This window comes from Salvelinus namaycush, chromosome 12, assembly GCF_016432855.1.
Source record: "Salvelinus namaycush isolate Seneca chromosome 12, SaNama_1.0, whole genome shotgun sequence".
Classification (NCBI taxonomy): Eukaryota; Metazoa; Chordata; class Actinopteri; order Salmoniformes; family Salmonidae; genus Salvelinus; species Salvelinus namaycush.
The window spans coordinates 13,521,894-13,538,269 of NC_052318.1; the positions used below are offsets into that span (position 1 = coordinate 13,521,894).

Sequence of the window (16,376 nt, forward strand, 5' to 3'; positions counted from 1 at the left end):
AACTTTTGATGCTTAAGTATATTTAAAACCAAATACTTTTCGACTTTTAAACAAGTATTATTTTACTGGGTGACTTTCACTTTTACTTGAGTCATTTTCTATTAAGGTATCTTTACTTTTACTCAAGTATGACACTTGGGTACTTTTTCCATCACTGGATGACTGGAGGCGAGGAGACGATGCTAGTGTCCTGGGATGACTCACAAACACAACTCTGGCCCGTTGGGAGCCCACAGTGGTAGAATACAACATCAACTCCCATTTGTGGATTGAAGAAGGACCGACATTTTGCCTTCATACCCCATAATCAGCAGGGGTAAATCCCATTTATCTGTAGAAAGAGTTGTGTTTAGTGAGTCTGCCAGATCAGGGGCAGTAGGGATGACCAGGGATGTTCTCTTGATAAGTGTGTGAATTAGACCATTTTCCTGTCCTGCTAAGCATTCAAAATGTAACGAGTACTTTTGGGTGCCAGGGAAAATGCATTGAATAAAAAGTACATCATTTTCTTTAGGAATGTAGTGAAGTAAAAGTAAAAGTTGTCAAAAATAAAAATAGTAAAGTACAGATACCCCCAAATACTACTTAAGTAGTACTTTCAAGTATTTTTACCTACATCCTTTACAGCACTTCAGTCGCCCTACTTGGCTAAGGCTGCATCCCAAATGGTACCCTATTCCCTATTTTGTGCAGTAATTTTGACCAGGACCTCTGGTAAAAATGTGTGCAGTAAATAGGCAATAGCGTGCCATTTGGAAAGTAGTCAATGAAAATGGATGGAAATGGATGCCTTGCACCAGATAATGCAGCTAAAGTAAACTCTAAGGTCTGGAGACATGGTGGCAACCAAACTAGACCAGACTAGACCAGACTAGGCCAGACTCGACCAGACTAGGCCAGACTAGACCAGACTAGGCCAGACTAGGCCAGAGAAGAGAAGTGTTTCAAAACTATATCCTTTATAGTTATAACTGTGCTTTGTAACCTATTGATTTTGGTGTACCAGTACGTGTATGAACATCCATTGATTCGTCCATGGAGGGACAGCCATATAATGAGGTTTTCCTGTTTGCATTATGGTATATTAAAGTGTGCTGCAGGTCCATTAGGGTGTGTACGAGTGTGGTGGGATTCCATTCGGTATCAGATGCATTACCAAGATCGGAGGGATAGGGTTGCAAAATTCCGGTAATTTCCCCAAAATTACCAAGTTTTCCACTGTACCATACCTTGACAATGTCTTCGTTAGACGACTTGCACTCTACGAAGGACGAGACGTCGGTGACGACTCCACTCATTTCAATAGAGACAACTTTCACGGGAATGGCCACGGTTCGGCCGGTCAGTATCGCAGTGTTAATGATTTCGGTGTCCTGTAGAGTAGAGGGGGAACAAACATGAAACAGTGTTAGATAGTGTTCATTGCTATTATATTTCACTGGGTACTTCCAATATGTACTTTTCAAAAATAATGTCCAAAAGAGTTCCGCTGGAAGCCATTCTCAGTGATCGTTGGGTTTGATTTTCATCCATTTCATCACTCCAAGTACAGATGAAGGATCTTAACTTGAGCCAGTTTGCTTCAGCAGGAAATGTGAATTATTATGTGGATTATAATTGGCATTATAATACACATTTTTGCAGGGGTTGATACATTTTTCTTAAGGGTAAATCAAGTCTGAAATTTCAAAGTGGAAATTACGTACTTCAGAAGCCTTTTTTAAATCTCAAATATACTACAAGATGAACATTTCCTGTACTGTACAAAGGCAATATGTTTTTATGTTTTCCCCTCCGAGCTGCATTCTGCTCCAAATGACTCTAGAACAAAAAGGCAAGAAGTTCACGTTGACTATGTATGCTAAGAAATTTGAGTAAAGTGAAACATTCCTTCTTCATCAAGCGGATGCAAAAATTAAGGTGACAAAGGAAAGTATATTTGAATGCCCCAACAAAACATAACCTGTCCTAAAAACCTTTGTATCTGTCCTCACAATCTTGGTTACTGTTAGTGAATTTGTGCACTAAGGCCTCAAACAACATGTTACTGTTAGTGAATCTGTGCACTAAGACCTCAAACAACATGTTACTGTTAGTGAATCTGTGCACTAAGACCTCAAACAACATGTTACTGTTAGTGAATCTGTGCACTAAGGCCTCAAACAACATGTTACTGTTAGTGAATCTGTGCACTAAGACCTCAAACAACATGTTACTGTTAGTGAATCTGTGCACTAAGACCTCAAACAACATGTTACTGTTAGTGAATCTGTGCACTAAGGCCTCAAACAACATGTTACTGTTAGTGAATCTGTGCACTAAGACCTCAAACAACATGTTACTGTTAGTGAATCTGTGCACTAAGGCCTCAAACAACATGTTACTGTTAGTGAATCTGTGCACTAAGACCTCAAACAACATGTTACTGTTAGTGAATCTGTGCACTAAGACCTCAAACAACATGTTACTGTTAGTGAATCTGTGCACTAAGACCTCAAACAACATGTTACTGTTAGTGAATCTGTGCACTAAGGCCTCAAACAACATGTTACTGTTAGTGAATCTGTGCACTAAGACCTCAAACAACATGTTACTGTTAGTGAATCTGTGCACTAAGGCCTCAAACAACATGTTACTGTTAGTGAATCTGTGCACTAAGACCTCAAACAACATGTTACTGTTAGTGAATCTGTGCACTAAGGCCTCAAAGAACATGTTACTGTTAGTGAATCTGTGCACTAAGACCTCAAACAACATGTTACTGTTAGTGAATCTGTGCACTAAGGCCTCAAACAACATGTTACTGTTAGTGAATCTGTGCACTAAGACCTCAAACAACATGTTACTGTTAGTGAATCTGTGCACTAAGACCTCAAACAACATGTTACTGTTAGTGAATCTGTGCACTAAGGCCTCAAACAACATGTTACTGTTAGTGAATCTGTGCACTAAGGCCTCAAACAACATGTTACTGTTAGTGAATCTGTGCACTAAGACCTCAAACAACATGTTACTGTTAGTGAATCTGTGCACTAAGACCTCAAACAACATGTTACTGTTAGTGAATCTGTGCACTAAGACCTCAAACAACATGTTACTGTTAGTGAATCTGTGCACTAAGGCCTCAAACAAAAACTATGAAGTCTAGTGTTGCTAATAAATGTCTGAAATCTCATTGCTGGGGAATAAAAACTGACTTGAGAACTGATTATAAACAGGGCCAAGTCCGTCAGCAGATCTACACTTTTATCATGACTCCAGTGATATAGAAACAGCCAATTAAAATGCACACTGGTCCTTGAAATGGGCGACTGTTAATAAACTCATTATTTTGATGGAATGAATGTGAGCTATGCGGGGGTAAGGAGTTTGACTTTAATTTGTGTCCCTCGTGGCCCCCTAGAGAAAACCCAAATCATGTAAATGTTCCTTTGACTTCAATCAAAACACCACCATGCTCAAGTCTTGGAAGCAAAACAGTATTACTTAATGTGGTGTAATCAAAAAGAATGCAGCATATAAAAGAGTATTAATGTTGCTTCTGGAGGCATGTATGTTGATGAGCTCCTTTAATTTGTAGTGCCCTAAAGCTAGCAATCAAATAGGAGAGTTTACTTGGCATGATACAAGCATATGTTCACTGATAATGAGTGCAAATTGTATGTTGTGTGTGCCCTTCGAAAACCAATACATACTGAATGACTTATTGCTGTCCATAGCAGGTAATCTCACAATATAACTTCCAAACTATTTGAAACTAGAACAATTTAAAGTCTAGAAGAATTCACAATGGTCAGGTCCTGCCCAAATTAAATTAGCTGGTGCACTATTTGAATATTGATGCCATTTTACCTGTTGATACATTTGTTCATAATACAATATGCTTATTAAGTAATTATACGGTGAGGAAAATGTGTTAACCTAGCCATCTGAGTTTCTTGCTAAAGAATAGCCACTGCAGACCAATGACAGCCAACTAAGCACACACTGGTTAAATCAACGTTGATTCCACATAATTTCAATTAAATTAGGTTGAACCAACATGGAATAGACGTTGAATTGACATCTGTGCCCAGTGGGAGGTCCTCTGACATTGACAAATTATGGGACGGAGAAAAGAGCTCAACTCTTTTTCTTCTCAACAAACCGCAACTGCCACCTTATAGTAAAAAATCATCCCGTCCTCCCTCATGTTTCTCATTTTCACGTGCCAATGGTATTCTGTTGCCCAGCTAATATGCAACATTTAAATGGGAGGCCTGAGAATTTATGGTGGCGGTAAGTGGTAGCCACAGTGTCCGGAGTAATGAGTGAGAGCTTATCATGAACACAGTAGGGGGAGAGCTATCAATAACACGCAGGAAAGGATTTCAAAGTAATCAAACACTTTATAGCCTGCGAAACACCAAGCTTAACACTTTTTAACTCCATGCATTAAGACACACAGTAAGAAAAGGATCAGTTAGTGTAGACACAAGACACGACTACTCCAGGCCCAATAAACGGGACTGAGACAACTATCAGTCTAATACACTGCGGAAATGAAAACATCTATTATACTGCTCCTGTAACAACGACTAGTATTGTCGATTAATGACTACTAGTTTAGCTTCAACCATGTGAACAGTGTTGTTTTAGATTTAAACTGGAGAAATGAAAGAAGCAGGGTCCACTTTAATCCAAGTAACCAAATGACAAGCAGTGAGAGAATGAATGAAGCTTGACAGCCCCACAGTTGTTGAGTTTTGATGGAGGCTTTAAGACCGAGCCGATTAGCCAGCGAATCATATCAAAGCCAAACCTCTGCTGCTTTCTGCGCCACGGCTTCCACTTCCTACTCCTCATGGAAATGATTGAAACACCACGTCAGACGTGCAAAACCTGTGGCGTGTGTAGATGTGTGTGTGTGTGTGTGTTTGTGTGCGCGTGCCCTGTGACGCCCATGTTTTATTTATAATCTGTTCGCTACTGCGGCAGCATGAAGCAGTGGTGGGGCCAGCAACACAGTATCCCGCTATTCCCCTCCTCATCTCCCTCTCCACCTCTCCCATCCCTCGTTAATAAGAAGCCCCTGAGAGGGCTCTCTGACACGGGGCGGTAATTGCGCCAAGACTGTGGGGGCCAGGGGGACCTAGCTGGGGCCCTGACAGGACTAATGTGATGGAGTCTGATTTAACCACATCCTCCTGGAAGATGCTACTACTCTGCACTGTAAACTCACCCACCTCCTTCGTTCCTCCTCCCCCCTCCCTCGCTACTATCTCACCCCTCCCTCGCCTCCTCCTCCCCAGTTGTAGTGGCTCAGCTCTGGCTGGCAGTGAATCTGCTTAGCAAAGCTTTCACGTCTTGGGATTCGTTTTTTTTCTCCCCCCCCCCCCCCCATCCCTCTATCTCTCCCTCAAGCCTCCCTCCCTCATTTGTTCATGCTAGGGCTAAATCAGAGGGGATTCATTTTGTGCACATGGTTTGCCATGTTCTTGTCCCTCGTCTGTTTCATTTTTTTGTTACTCAAGATAAAATGCATCTTGTGTGTTTTTTTCCCCAGATTGCCTCATCCTGCTGTCTCCCAAATCAGTGGCTGCAGAAAAAATACTGATCTGAGCCTTCTGGTTTCTATCAAGCTCTCAGAGGATGTGTGCAATGGTAGACACAACGTGCTGAGTGCATTATGTCTACCGCCTTGCTGCTACTGTTACTGTTACAATAATTAGACAGAGAGACCTGAGAATGTGTGGCATTAGATTCTGCCTTTGTCAAATGGCACCCTATTCCCTATATAGTGCATTACTTTTGACCAGAGTGCTATGGGACCAGGTCAAAAGTAGTACACTATGAAGGGAATAAGGTTACATTTGGGACGAACGCTCTCTACACTACAGTACATGAAGCAGAAACAGTGAAACAAAGCAGCTGATAATGAATGAAATGGCGCAGGTTGCCTCGGCTATTGCTATTTTTTGCTATTCCCCACGCGTTGGCCTTTCTATGACCCCGGCTCCTTTCAGCTGAACTCCTATCCTCATCGCTGCCTGACCCCTCTAACAAAGCCCCTCTAACAAAGCCCACACTGCCAAGTCCGGTGAACACACAGAGGTCATGTTCCTCTTCGCTTATTAACCTCTGTAGTTGAGTGTGTTAAAAAAGTGTCTTCAGTACCTGGGTGCTTGCTTCTTTGCAACTTGTGGCATTTTAGACCTATATAAATATATGCGGGGCTGAGAGAACTAAGTGTCGTTATACATTTTACCCAAGCAGTTGAATTGTAATTTTCAAATAATGAAGTCTCTCCCCCCCTAAAACTTCTAGAGACTTTCCACAGGCTCCCTTCACCAAGTAAGGGGAGGTAAAACCACACAGGAGGCGACTTGACCCTTCAGGACTGGCTCTCTACCTTCCTATTACTTAATTAATGTCCCTTGTTTCCACAATTGTTTTTTACTGCCTACTACAGTAATTGCCCCTTTTCATGAGATAGGAGTGGAGACGCCAGACAGACTCTTAGCATGATGTGCAATTACTTGGTGGCCTTGGTAGCCTTCTCTTAGCAGGTGAAATCATCATCGATCTAGTGAGAGAGAACCTCAAGTGTTGATAAGCATGGTTACAAATGACCATGGGGATCGAAGGTCCTTTGATGAAACTGGAGGCTAACCTATTGTCTTACATGAGAGATTTGAATTTAATAGTTGTGGCAAATGTTACAATGGACAGATTCAACTGATATGAACATTATTATAGCATACCATATGTGATGTCACAGGTTACTCACCATGGAGAGTGGGATGATAGCCTGAATGTCCTTCTGCACCACGGTCAACTCAGTCACCACCTTCTCCGAGTCCGGAGGTGGGTTCTGGCCCCGGTAGTCGATGTTCCAGTTGATCCTTCTGGTGACCGATTGGCTGGTGAAGTTCTCCATCTCAAAGTCCAGTTGCATCACCTCGATATTGGCCAGTTCATCCCTGTGGGGAATGGAATAATTGAGCAATTAAAGCGTAATACATCAATAACAGCAATATGTTACCAAAAACACAGTAGGATCCAGCACCAAATCCAGCATTTTATTCATTTACAAGGGGCTTAATGGGGGTCAGGGCTGCATTTGATCATTAAATATGCTAATGAGTAGACGATCGGCACAAGCAGCTGTTCTGTCATGTATTAGGCATTATGTATTGGAACAGTCAGCAAATGAAACAATCAGGCTGCTGCTTGTGCGCATCTGTTGTTTTGGAATAACCAATGAGGTCCAGAAATGTGCCATTCCTATCTGCTTTTAGGAGCTACCTGACCAGGCATGAGATCCCCACACACATGCGTGAGCATGTATTTCAGAGAGTTTTAGATTTTTTAGGGTGTTTATCAAGAGAGATTAACATGAACAGACGATAGGGAGGCAGGTATCCTAGCGATTAGAGTGCTGGTTCGCATACCTGAGTTCACCGCCAAGGTGAAAAATCTTTCCATTTATTCTTGAGCATGGCACATGACGCTAGTTTGCTCCAGGGGTACCGTACTACTATGGCTGACCCTGTAAAACAATACATTTCACCACACCTACTCAGTGTGTGACAAAACCTAATTTTATTTTTATTTGAAAATTGCAGTGCACCAACATCGTTCTAAAAATGTATAAATGAAGGAGGCATGTGAAGCCTTCACCAACGTCAGCCTCAGGTGATTCATCACCTAAATGAATGTGACTGAACTCTGGAAACTCCAAAAGTGAGTTGAACTTCTTACAAGGTGACCAACGAGTCTTTGATAAGCTAAGGTTTATAAAGACTTCACGGTCGAAACGTGACAGCTTTTTATAAAAGAGCACCATGACATAGATTCATAACCATTTGAGAAAAAACTGAATGCCCCCCCCCCCCCCCCCACCCCCCCCCGCCTGTAATCAATGGGGCTGTCCTGACCAGCTGTCCTACATTTTTGAAGCATTGTCGGACTTGTCGTTACAATTTCTGATGCTTGTGCTACGCGATCTGTCATGTCAATGGGCCGCACAACTTCAATCACACCCCTATTGTAATGTCATTGGCTCGTTGCTTTTCATTCTGACGGGTCCAGTGTAGTGAAACAGCTTATTTTTTCCTTCAAACGCTCGCACGTGGCTAGTTAGAAATATTATGGTTGTGGTCCTTTCTTGGGTGTTGTCTTTTCACTTTTTGGCATCTATTTACCTATCCAGCTGGCCAAGCAACTCATTCCCACATCAACCTTTGGTAGAAGCAGTATACTATATTTATGATTAATATGTCTGTTTCCCACACGGACAAGCAGCCTACAGTAGATTTTCAATGTGATCATTTAGTACAATACATCAGGGTTTCCCAAACTCGGTTCTGGGGCGTCTTCCGGGATGCACATTTTGGTTTTTGCCCTAGCACTACACAGCTGAGTCAAATAACCAACTCATCATCAAGCACTGATTATTTGGGAAACCCTGCAATGCATCATTTGTACAAGATGTTACAACTGTCTCAATGGATTTCAATGATCAAGCAATGAAACGGCGAAACCGGTTCATTACATTTCTATGGGCATGGTAAGCTTTTCATTACATTTCCATGATCATTACCATAGCCCATAAATATGTGCATAAGTACCAGACAGTTATGACTTGTCACGTTCCTGACCGGTTTTCTGTTATTTTGTATGTGTTTGACGGTCAGGGCGTGAGTTTGGGTGGGTAGTCTATGTTATGTGTTTCTATGTTTGTTAAAGGGTGACCTGATATGGTTCTCAATTAGAGGCAGGTGGTTTTCATTTCCTCTGATTGAGAGCCATATTAAGGTAGGTGTTTTCACATTGATTGTTGTGGGTGGTTGTCTCCTGTGTCTGTGTATGTTGCGCCACACGGGACTGTTTCGGTTTGTTTGTTCGTTCGTTCGTTCGTTTTGTGTAGTCTGTTTTTCCTGTTCGTGCGTTCTTCGTTACATGTAAGTTCTTACGTTCAGGTCAGTCTACATTCGTTTTGTTATTTTGTTTAGTATCAAGTATAGTTCGTTTTTTGTCTTGTTTAAATAAATCATGTCAAACTACCACGCTGCATATTGGTCATCTGATCCGTCTCTCCTCTCCTCGTCCGAGGAGGAGGAAGAGCTAGAGAATCGTTACAGAACCACCCACCAACCAAAGACCAAGCGGCGTGGGAGAGCGCTACAGCGAAACCAGGATTCGTGGACATGGGAGGAGATATTGAATGGAGAAGGACCCTGGGCTAAGGCAGGAGAGAATCGCCGCTCTCGGGAAGAGAGGGAGGCAGCTAAAGCCCAGGAGCGGTGGTTTGAGGAGGCAGCAAGGAGACGTGGCTGGAAGCCTGTGAGTAAACCCCAAAAATTTATTGGGGGGGGGCTAGAAGGGAGAGTGGCGAAGTCAGGTAGGAGACCTGCGCCCACTCCCTGTACTTACCGCGGAGAGCGAGAGTACGGGCAGACACCATGTTACGCAGTAGAGCGCATGGTGTCTCCTGTACGTGTGCACAGCCCGGTGCGGTACATACCAGCTCCTCGTATCGGCAGGGCCAGATTGAGTATTGAGCCGGATGTCATGAAGCCGGCCCTACATATCTGGCCACCAGTACGTCTCCTCGGGCTGGCTTACATGGCACCAGCCTTACGCATGGTGTCCCCGGTTCGCCTACATAGCCCGGTGCGGGTTATTCCACCTCCCCGCACTGGTCGGGCGACGGGGAGCATACAACCAGGTAAGGTTGGGCAGGCTCAGTGCTCAAGGGAGCCAGTACGCCTGCACGGTCCGGTATTTCCGGCTCCACCTCCCCGCCCCAGCCCAGTACCACCAGTGCCTACTCCACGCACCAGGCTTCCAGTGCGTTTCCAGAGCCCTGTTCCTCCTCCACGCACTCTCCCTATGGTGCGTGTCTCCAGCCCAGTGCCTCCAGTTCCGGCACCACGCACTAAGCCACCTGTGCGTCTCCAGAGCCCTGTACACACTGTTCCTTCTCCCTGTACTCGTCCTGATGTGCGTGCCCTCAGCCCGGTGCCACCAGTGCCGGTACCACGCACCAGGTCCATAGTGCGTTTTGAGAGTCCAGTGTGCCCTGTCCCTGCTCCCCGCACTAGCCTGAAGGTGCGTGTCCTTAGCCCGGTGCCTCCAGTTCCGGCACCACGCACCAGGCCTACAGTGCGCCTCATCCGGCCAGAGCCATCCGTCTGCCCAGTGCCATCTGAGCCATCCGTCTCCCCAGTGCCATCTGAGCCATCCGTCTCCCCAGCGCCATCTGAGCCATCCGTCTCCCCAGCGCCATCTGAGCCATCCGTCTCCTCAGCGCCATCTGAGCCATCCGTCTCCTCAGCGCCATCTGAGCCATCCGTCTCCCCAGCGCCATCTGAGCCATCCGTCTGCCCAGTGCCGTCTGAGCCATCCGTCTGTCCCGAGCCATTAGAGCCGCCCGTCTGTCCCGAGCCGTCAGAGCCGCCCGTCTGTCAGGAGCCGCTAGAGCCATTCGTCAGTCAGGATCTGCCAGAGCCGCCAACCAGACAGGATCTGCCAGAGCAGCCAACCAGACAGGATCTGCCAGAGCCGCCAACCAGACAGGATCTGCCAGAGCCGCCAACCAGACAGGATCTGCCAGAGCCGCCAACCAGACAGGATCTGCCAGAGCCGTCAGCTAGCCATGAGCGTCCAGAGCTGTCAGCGAGCCATGAGCGTCCAGAGCCGTCAGCCAGTCATGAGCTGCCCCTCAGCCCAGAGCTGCCATTTATCCAGAACTGCCCCTCAGTCCAGAGCTGTCTCTCTGTCCGGAGCTGCCCTTCAGTCCGGAGTTGCCCCTCTATCCTGAGCTACCTCTCTATCCTGACCTACCTCTCTGTCCTGAGCTATCTCTCTGTCCTGAGCTACCTTATCCCGGTGCTGCCCCTTGTCCCGGTGCTGCCCCTTATCTTAAGGTTACCATTTAAATTAAGTGGGTGTAATATGAGGGTGGTCATTCTAAGGGGGAGACGTAAGCTGGGATTGACTATGGTGGGGTGGGGACCTCGCCCAGAGCCTGAGCCACCACCGTGGTCAGACGCCCACCCAGACCCTCCCCTAGACTTTTGGTGGTGCGTTCGGAGTACGCACCTTGAGGGGGGGGTTATGTCACGTTCCTGACCGGTTTTCTGTTATTTTGTATGTGTTTGACGGTCAGGGCGTGAGTTTGGGTGGGTAGTCTATGTTATGTGTTTCTATGTTTGTTAAAGGGTGACCTGATATGGTTCTCAATTAGAGGCAGGTGGTTTTCATTTCCTCTGATTGAGAGCCATATTAAGGTAGGTGTTTTCACATTGATTGTTGTGGGTGGTTGTCTCCTGTGTCTGTGTATGTTGCGCCACACGGGACTGTTTCGGTTTGTTTGTTCGTTCGTTCGTTTTGTGTAGTCTGTTTTTCCTGTTCGTGTGTTCTTCGTTACATGTAAGTTCTTACGTTCAGGTCAGTCTACATTCGTTTTGTTATTTTGTTTAGTATCAAGTATAGTTCGTTTTTTGTCTTGTTTAAATAAATCATGTCAAACTACCACGCTGCATATTGGTCATCTGATCCGTCTCTCCTCTCCTCGTCCGAGGAGGAGGAAGAGCTAGAGAATCGTTACAATGACTAGCTCACATGCAGTAGAGTGGTCAAACATACGATGTGAACAACCCCTCCTACCATTTCAAACATCCATTACTTTAACCACATGAACAGTAGACATGCGCACATGTTAGTTTTACCTAGGCAAAGATGAACTTTCACACCGTTTCATTCCTCGCATTGTATATGTACTAAAACATTTAACCTCTTCTACTTATAAAGGACTTATCTTCTTCTAAGATGGTGTAAAATTATTGAATCAATTGTGGAATGAAGTACCAGCAGACCAACATACTATATGTTTTATATACCACCATTACTGTTGCTCCGAGCTGTGAAACCATCACATCTGAAAGACACATTCCGCATTGCACTTCGAAATGGGTTTCAGCAGTGTAGGCCTACAGTAGGTTCCCGGTTTACAAGACCATTTCAGCCACACTTGACCTGGATCTGAAATGAACCATGCTGCTATCTCCCCTCGGCAGAGAGAAAAGAAGTCTGCCATTCAAAGGGAAAATGCCAATGTCGTAATGAAGACTGGGAGCCGAGTCCCTATCTCCAGTACTGCACTCACAAAGGGCCTTACTGGAAACGGCATGATGAGAGCTGACAGCCTAAATGACTTCTGACTGTTTCTCTCAACATCACTCATGGAATATTCCTACTTATTTATCTATGACACTCCTCACAAAGCAGGAAGCTTGGCCAGACCCTCAACAACTAGCACTCAGAAAACCAGACACCCAAATCGCTCATGTGCTGAATAAGAGTTACACAGGGGTGGAAATGCTGCCAAGGCAGAAGCTACTCTTCCTGGGGTCCAGCAAAAATGTATGCAGTTATATACAATTACAAAACCATTACATTACATTTCACAACAGATTTCACAACACATTAAGTGTGTGACCGCAGTGCGAACACAATGGAGAAGGTGAAAAGCTTCAAGTTCCTCGACATACACATCCCTGACAATCTGAAATGGTCCACCCACACAGACAGTGTGGTGAAGAAAAAGCTGTAGAAAAGGCTGAAGAAATTCGGCTTGGCCCCTAAGACCCTCAAAAACGTTTACAGATACAGATTAAGAGCATCCTGTCGGGCTGTATCACGGCCTGTTACGGCAACTGCACCGCCGCAACCACATAGCTCTCCAGTGGGTGGTGCAGTCTGCCCAACGCATCACCCGGTGCACACTGCTTGCCCTCCAGGACGCCTACAGCACCCGATGTCACAGGAAGGCCGCCAAAAAGATCATCAGGGACATCAACTACCCGAGACACCACCACTCAACATACCCTGTAATAGAGGTAGACCGATTAATCGGAATGGCCGATTAATTAGGGCCGATTTCAAGTTTTCATAACAATCGGAAATCTGTTTTTGGACACCGATTTGGCCGATTAAAATAAATATATATATTTATTTCTTTACACATTTATTTAACTAGGCAAGTCAGTTAAGAACACATTCTTATTTTCAATGACGGCCTAGGAACGGTGGGTTAACTGCCTTGTTCAGGGGCAGAACGACAGATTTTTACCTTGTCAGCTCGGGGATTCAATCTTGCAACCTTACGGTTAACTAGTCCAACGCTCTAACCACCTGTCTCTCATTGCACTCCACGAGGAGCCTGCCTGTTACGCGAATGCAGTAAGAAGCCAAGGTAAGTTGCTAGCTAGCATTAAACTTATCTTATAAAAAACAATCAATCAATCAATCATAATCACTAGTTAACTACACATGGTTGATGATATTACTAGTTTATCTAGCGTGTCCTGCGTTGCATATAATCGATGCGGTGTGCATTTGCGAAAAAGGACTGTCGTTGCTCCAACGTGTACCTAACCATAAACATCAATGCCTTTCTTAAAATCAATACACAAGTATATATTTTTAAACCTGCATATTTAGTTAATATTGCCTGCTAACATGAATTTCTCTGTGTCACTTCTCTTGCAACAGAGTCAGGGTATATGCAGCAGTTTGGGCCGCCTGGCTCGTTGTGAACTGTGTGAAGACTATTTCTTTCTAACAAAGACAGCCAACTTCACCAAACGGGGGATGATTTAACAAAAGCACATTTGCGAAAAAAGCGCAATCGTTGCACGACTGTACCTAACCATAAACATCAATGCCTTTCTTAAAATCAATACACAGAATAATATATTTTTAAACCTGCATATTTAGGTAAAAGAAATCCAGGTTAGCAGGCAATATTAACCAGGTGAAATTGTGTCACTTCTCTTGCGTTCATTGCACGCAGAGTCAGGGTATATGCAACAGTTTGTGCAGCCTGGCTCGTTGCAAACTAATTTGCCAGAATTTTACATAATTATGACATAACATTGAAGGTTGTGCAATGTAACAGGATTATTTAGACTTATGGATGCCACCCGTTAGATAAAATACGGAACGGTTCCGTATTTCACTGAAAGAATAAACGTTTTGTTTTCGAGATGATAGTTTCCGGATTCGACCATATTAATGACCTAAAGGCTCGTATTTCTGTGTGTTATTATGTTATAATTAAGTCTATGATTTGATAGAGCAGTCTGACTGAGCGATGGTAGGCACCAGCACGCTCGTAAGCATTCATTCAAACAGCAATTTTGTGCGTTTTGCCAGCAGCTCTGTTTATGACTTCAAGCCTATCAACTCCCGAGATTAGGCTGGTGTAACCGATGTGAAATGGCTAGCTAGTTAGCGGGGTGCGCGCTAATAGCGTTTCAAACGTCACTCGCTCTGAGGAGTAGTTGTTCCCCTTGCTCTGCATGGGTAACGCTGCTTCGAGGGTGGCTGTTGTTGATGTGTTCCTGGTTCGAGCCCAGGTAGGAGCGAGGAGAGGGACGGAAGCAATACTGTTACACTGGCAATACTAAAGTGCCTATAAGAACATCCAATAGTCAAAGGTTAATGAAATACAAATCGTATAGAGAGAAATAGTCCTATAATTCCTAGAATAACTACAACCTAAAACTTCTTACCTGGGAATATTGAAGACTCATGTTAAAAGGAACCACCAGCTTTCATATGTTCTCATGTTCTGAGCAAGGAACTTAAACGTTAGCTTTCTTACATGGCACATATTGCACTTTTACTTTCTTCTCCAACACTTTGTTTTTGCATTATTTAAACCAAATTGAACATGTTTCATTATTTATTTGAGGCTAAATTGATTTTATTGATGTATTATATTAAGTTAAAATAAGTGTTCATTCAGTATTGTTGTAATTGTCATTATTACAAAAATTATTACAAAATTAATCGGTATCGGCTTTTTTTGGTCCTCCAATAATCGGTATTGTCACGATCGTCTTCTGGTGAAAGAGTGGACCAAGTCGCAGCGTGATATGAATACATCTTCCCTTTTATTTATAAAGAAGATGAACACGAAACGAAACACTTTTACAAACTATACAAAACAACAAACGACCGTGAAGCTACAAACGAAAGTGCACACACAGCTACTAACGTTAGACATAGACAATTACCCACAACACCTAAAGCCTATGGCTGCCTTAAATATGGCTCCCAATCAGAGACAACAATAAACAGCTGTCTCTGATTGAGAACCAAACCAGGCAACCATAGACTTTCCTAAACCTCTATACTGAACACAACCCCATACACTATACACAACCCCCTAAACAATACACACACCCTAAACTAGACAAAACACACAAACATCCCATGTCACACTCTGACCTAACTAAACTAATAAAGAAAATCAATATAACAGAGGCCAGGGTGTGACAGTACCCCCCCCCCAAAGGTGCGGACTCCGGCCGCAAAACCTGACACAGAAGGGGAGGGTCCGGGTGGGCCTTCCTATGGCGGCGGCTCGGGTGCGGGACGTGGACCCCCCTCCACCATAGTCACTACCCGCTTTGGTGGCGCCTCTGGAACGGCGAGTCCCGGACTGAATACCATCCCAGAGGGCGCCACTGGACTGAGGGGCAGCTCCGGACTGAGGGGCAGCTCCGGACTGAGGGGCAGCTCCGGACTGAGGGGCAGCTCCGGACTGGCAGATGGCTCTGGCGGATCCTGGCTGACTGACGGCTCTGGCGGATCCTGGCTGACTGACGGCTCTGGCGGATCCTGGCTGACTGACGGCTCTGGCGGATCCTGGCTGACTGACGGCTCTGGCGGATCCTGGCTGGCTGACGGCTCTGGCGGATCCTGGCTGGCTGACGGCTCTGGCGGATCCTGGCTGGCTGACGGCTCTGGCGGATCCTGGCTGGCTGACGGCTCTGGCGGATCCTGGCTGGCTGACGGCTCTGGCTGGTCATGGCTGGCTGACGGCTCTGGCTGGTCATGGCTGGCTGACGGCTCTGGCTGGTCATGGCTGGCTGACGGCTCTGGCTGGTCATGGCTGGCTGACGGCTCTGGCTGGTCATGGCTGGCTGACGGCTCTGGCTGGTCATGGCTGGCTGACGGCTCTGGCTGCTCCTGTCTGGCGGAAGGCTCTGGCTGCTCCTGTCTGGCGGAAGGCTCTGGCTGCTCCTGTCTGGCGGAAGGCTCTGGCTGCTCCTGTCTGGCGGACGGCTCTAGCGGCTCCTGTCTGGCAGATGGCTCTGAAGGCTCATGACAGACGGGCGGCTTTGAAGGCTCAGTACAGACGGGCGGCTTTGAAGGCTCAGTACAGATGGGCAATTCATGCGGCGCTTGGCAGACGGACAGTTCAGACGGCGTTGGGCAGACGGGCAGTTCAGGCTCCGTTGGGCAGACGGGCAGTTCAGACGGCGTTGGGCAGACGGGCAGTTCAGGCGCCGCTGGGCAGACGGCAGACTCTGGCC

The 16,376-nt window shown here is 45.6% G+C and overlaps 1 protein-coding gene across 1 annotated transcript in view; it reads right to left on the reverse strand.

Moving 5' to 3' along the window:
• Positions 1 to 16,376, reverse strand: part of tmem132e (transmembrane protein 132E) — an 80,524-nt gene that overhangs the window by 22,488 nt on the left and 41,660 nt on the right. Inside the window, exons 4-5 of the mRNA XM_039005210.1 lie at positions 6,770 to 6,962; positions 1,230 to 1,373 (exon numbers count right to left, since the gene is read on the reverse strand). Coding sequence (XP_038861138.1) covers positions 1,230 to 1,373; positions 6,770 to 6,962 — 337 coding nt within the window. The remainder of the gene's footprint in view (positions 1 to 1,229; positions 1,374 to 6,769; positions 6,963 to 16,376) is intronic.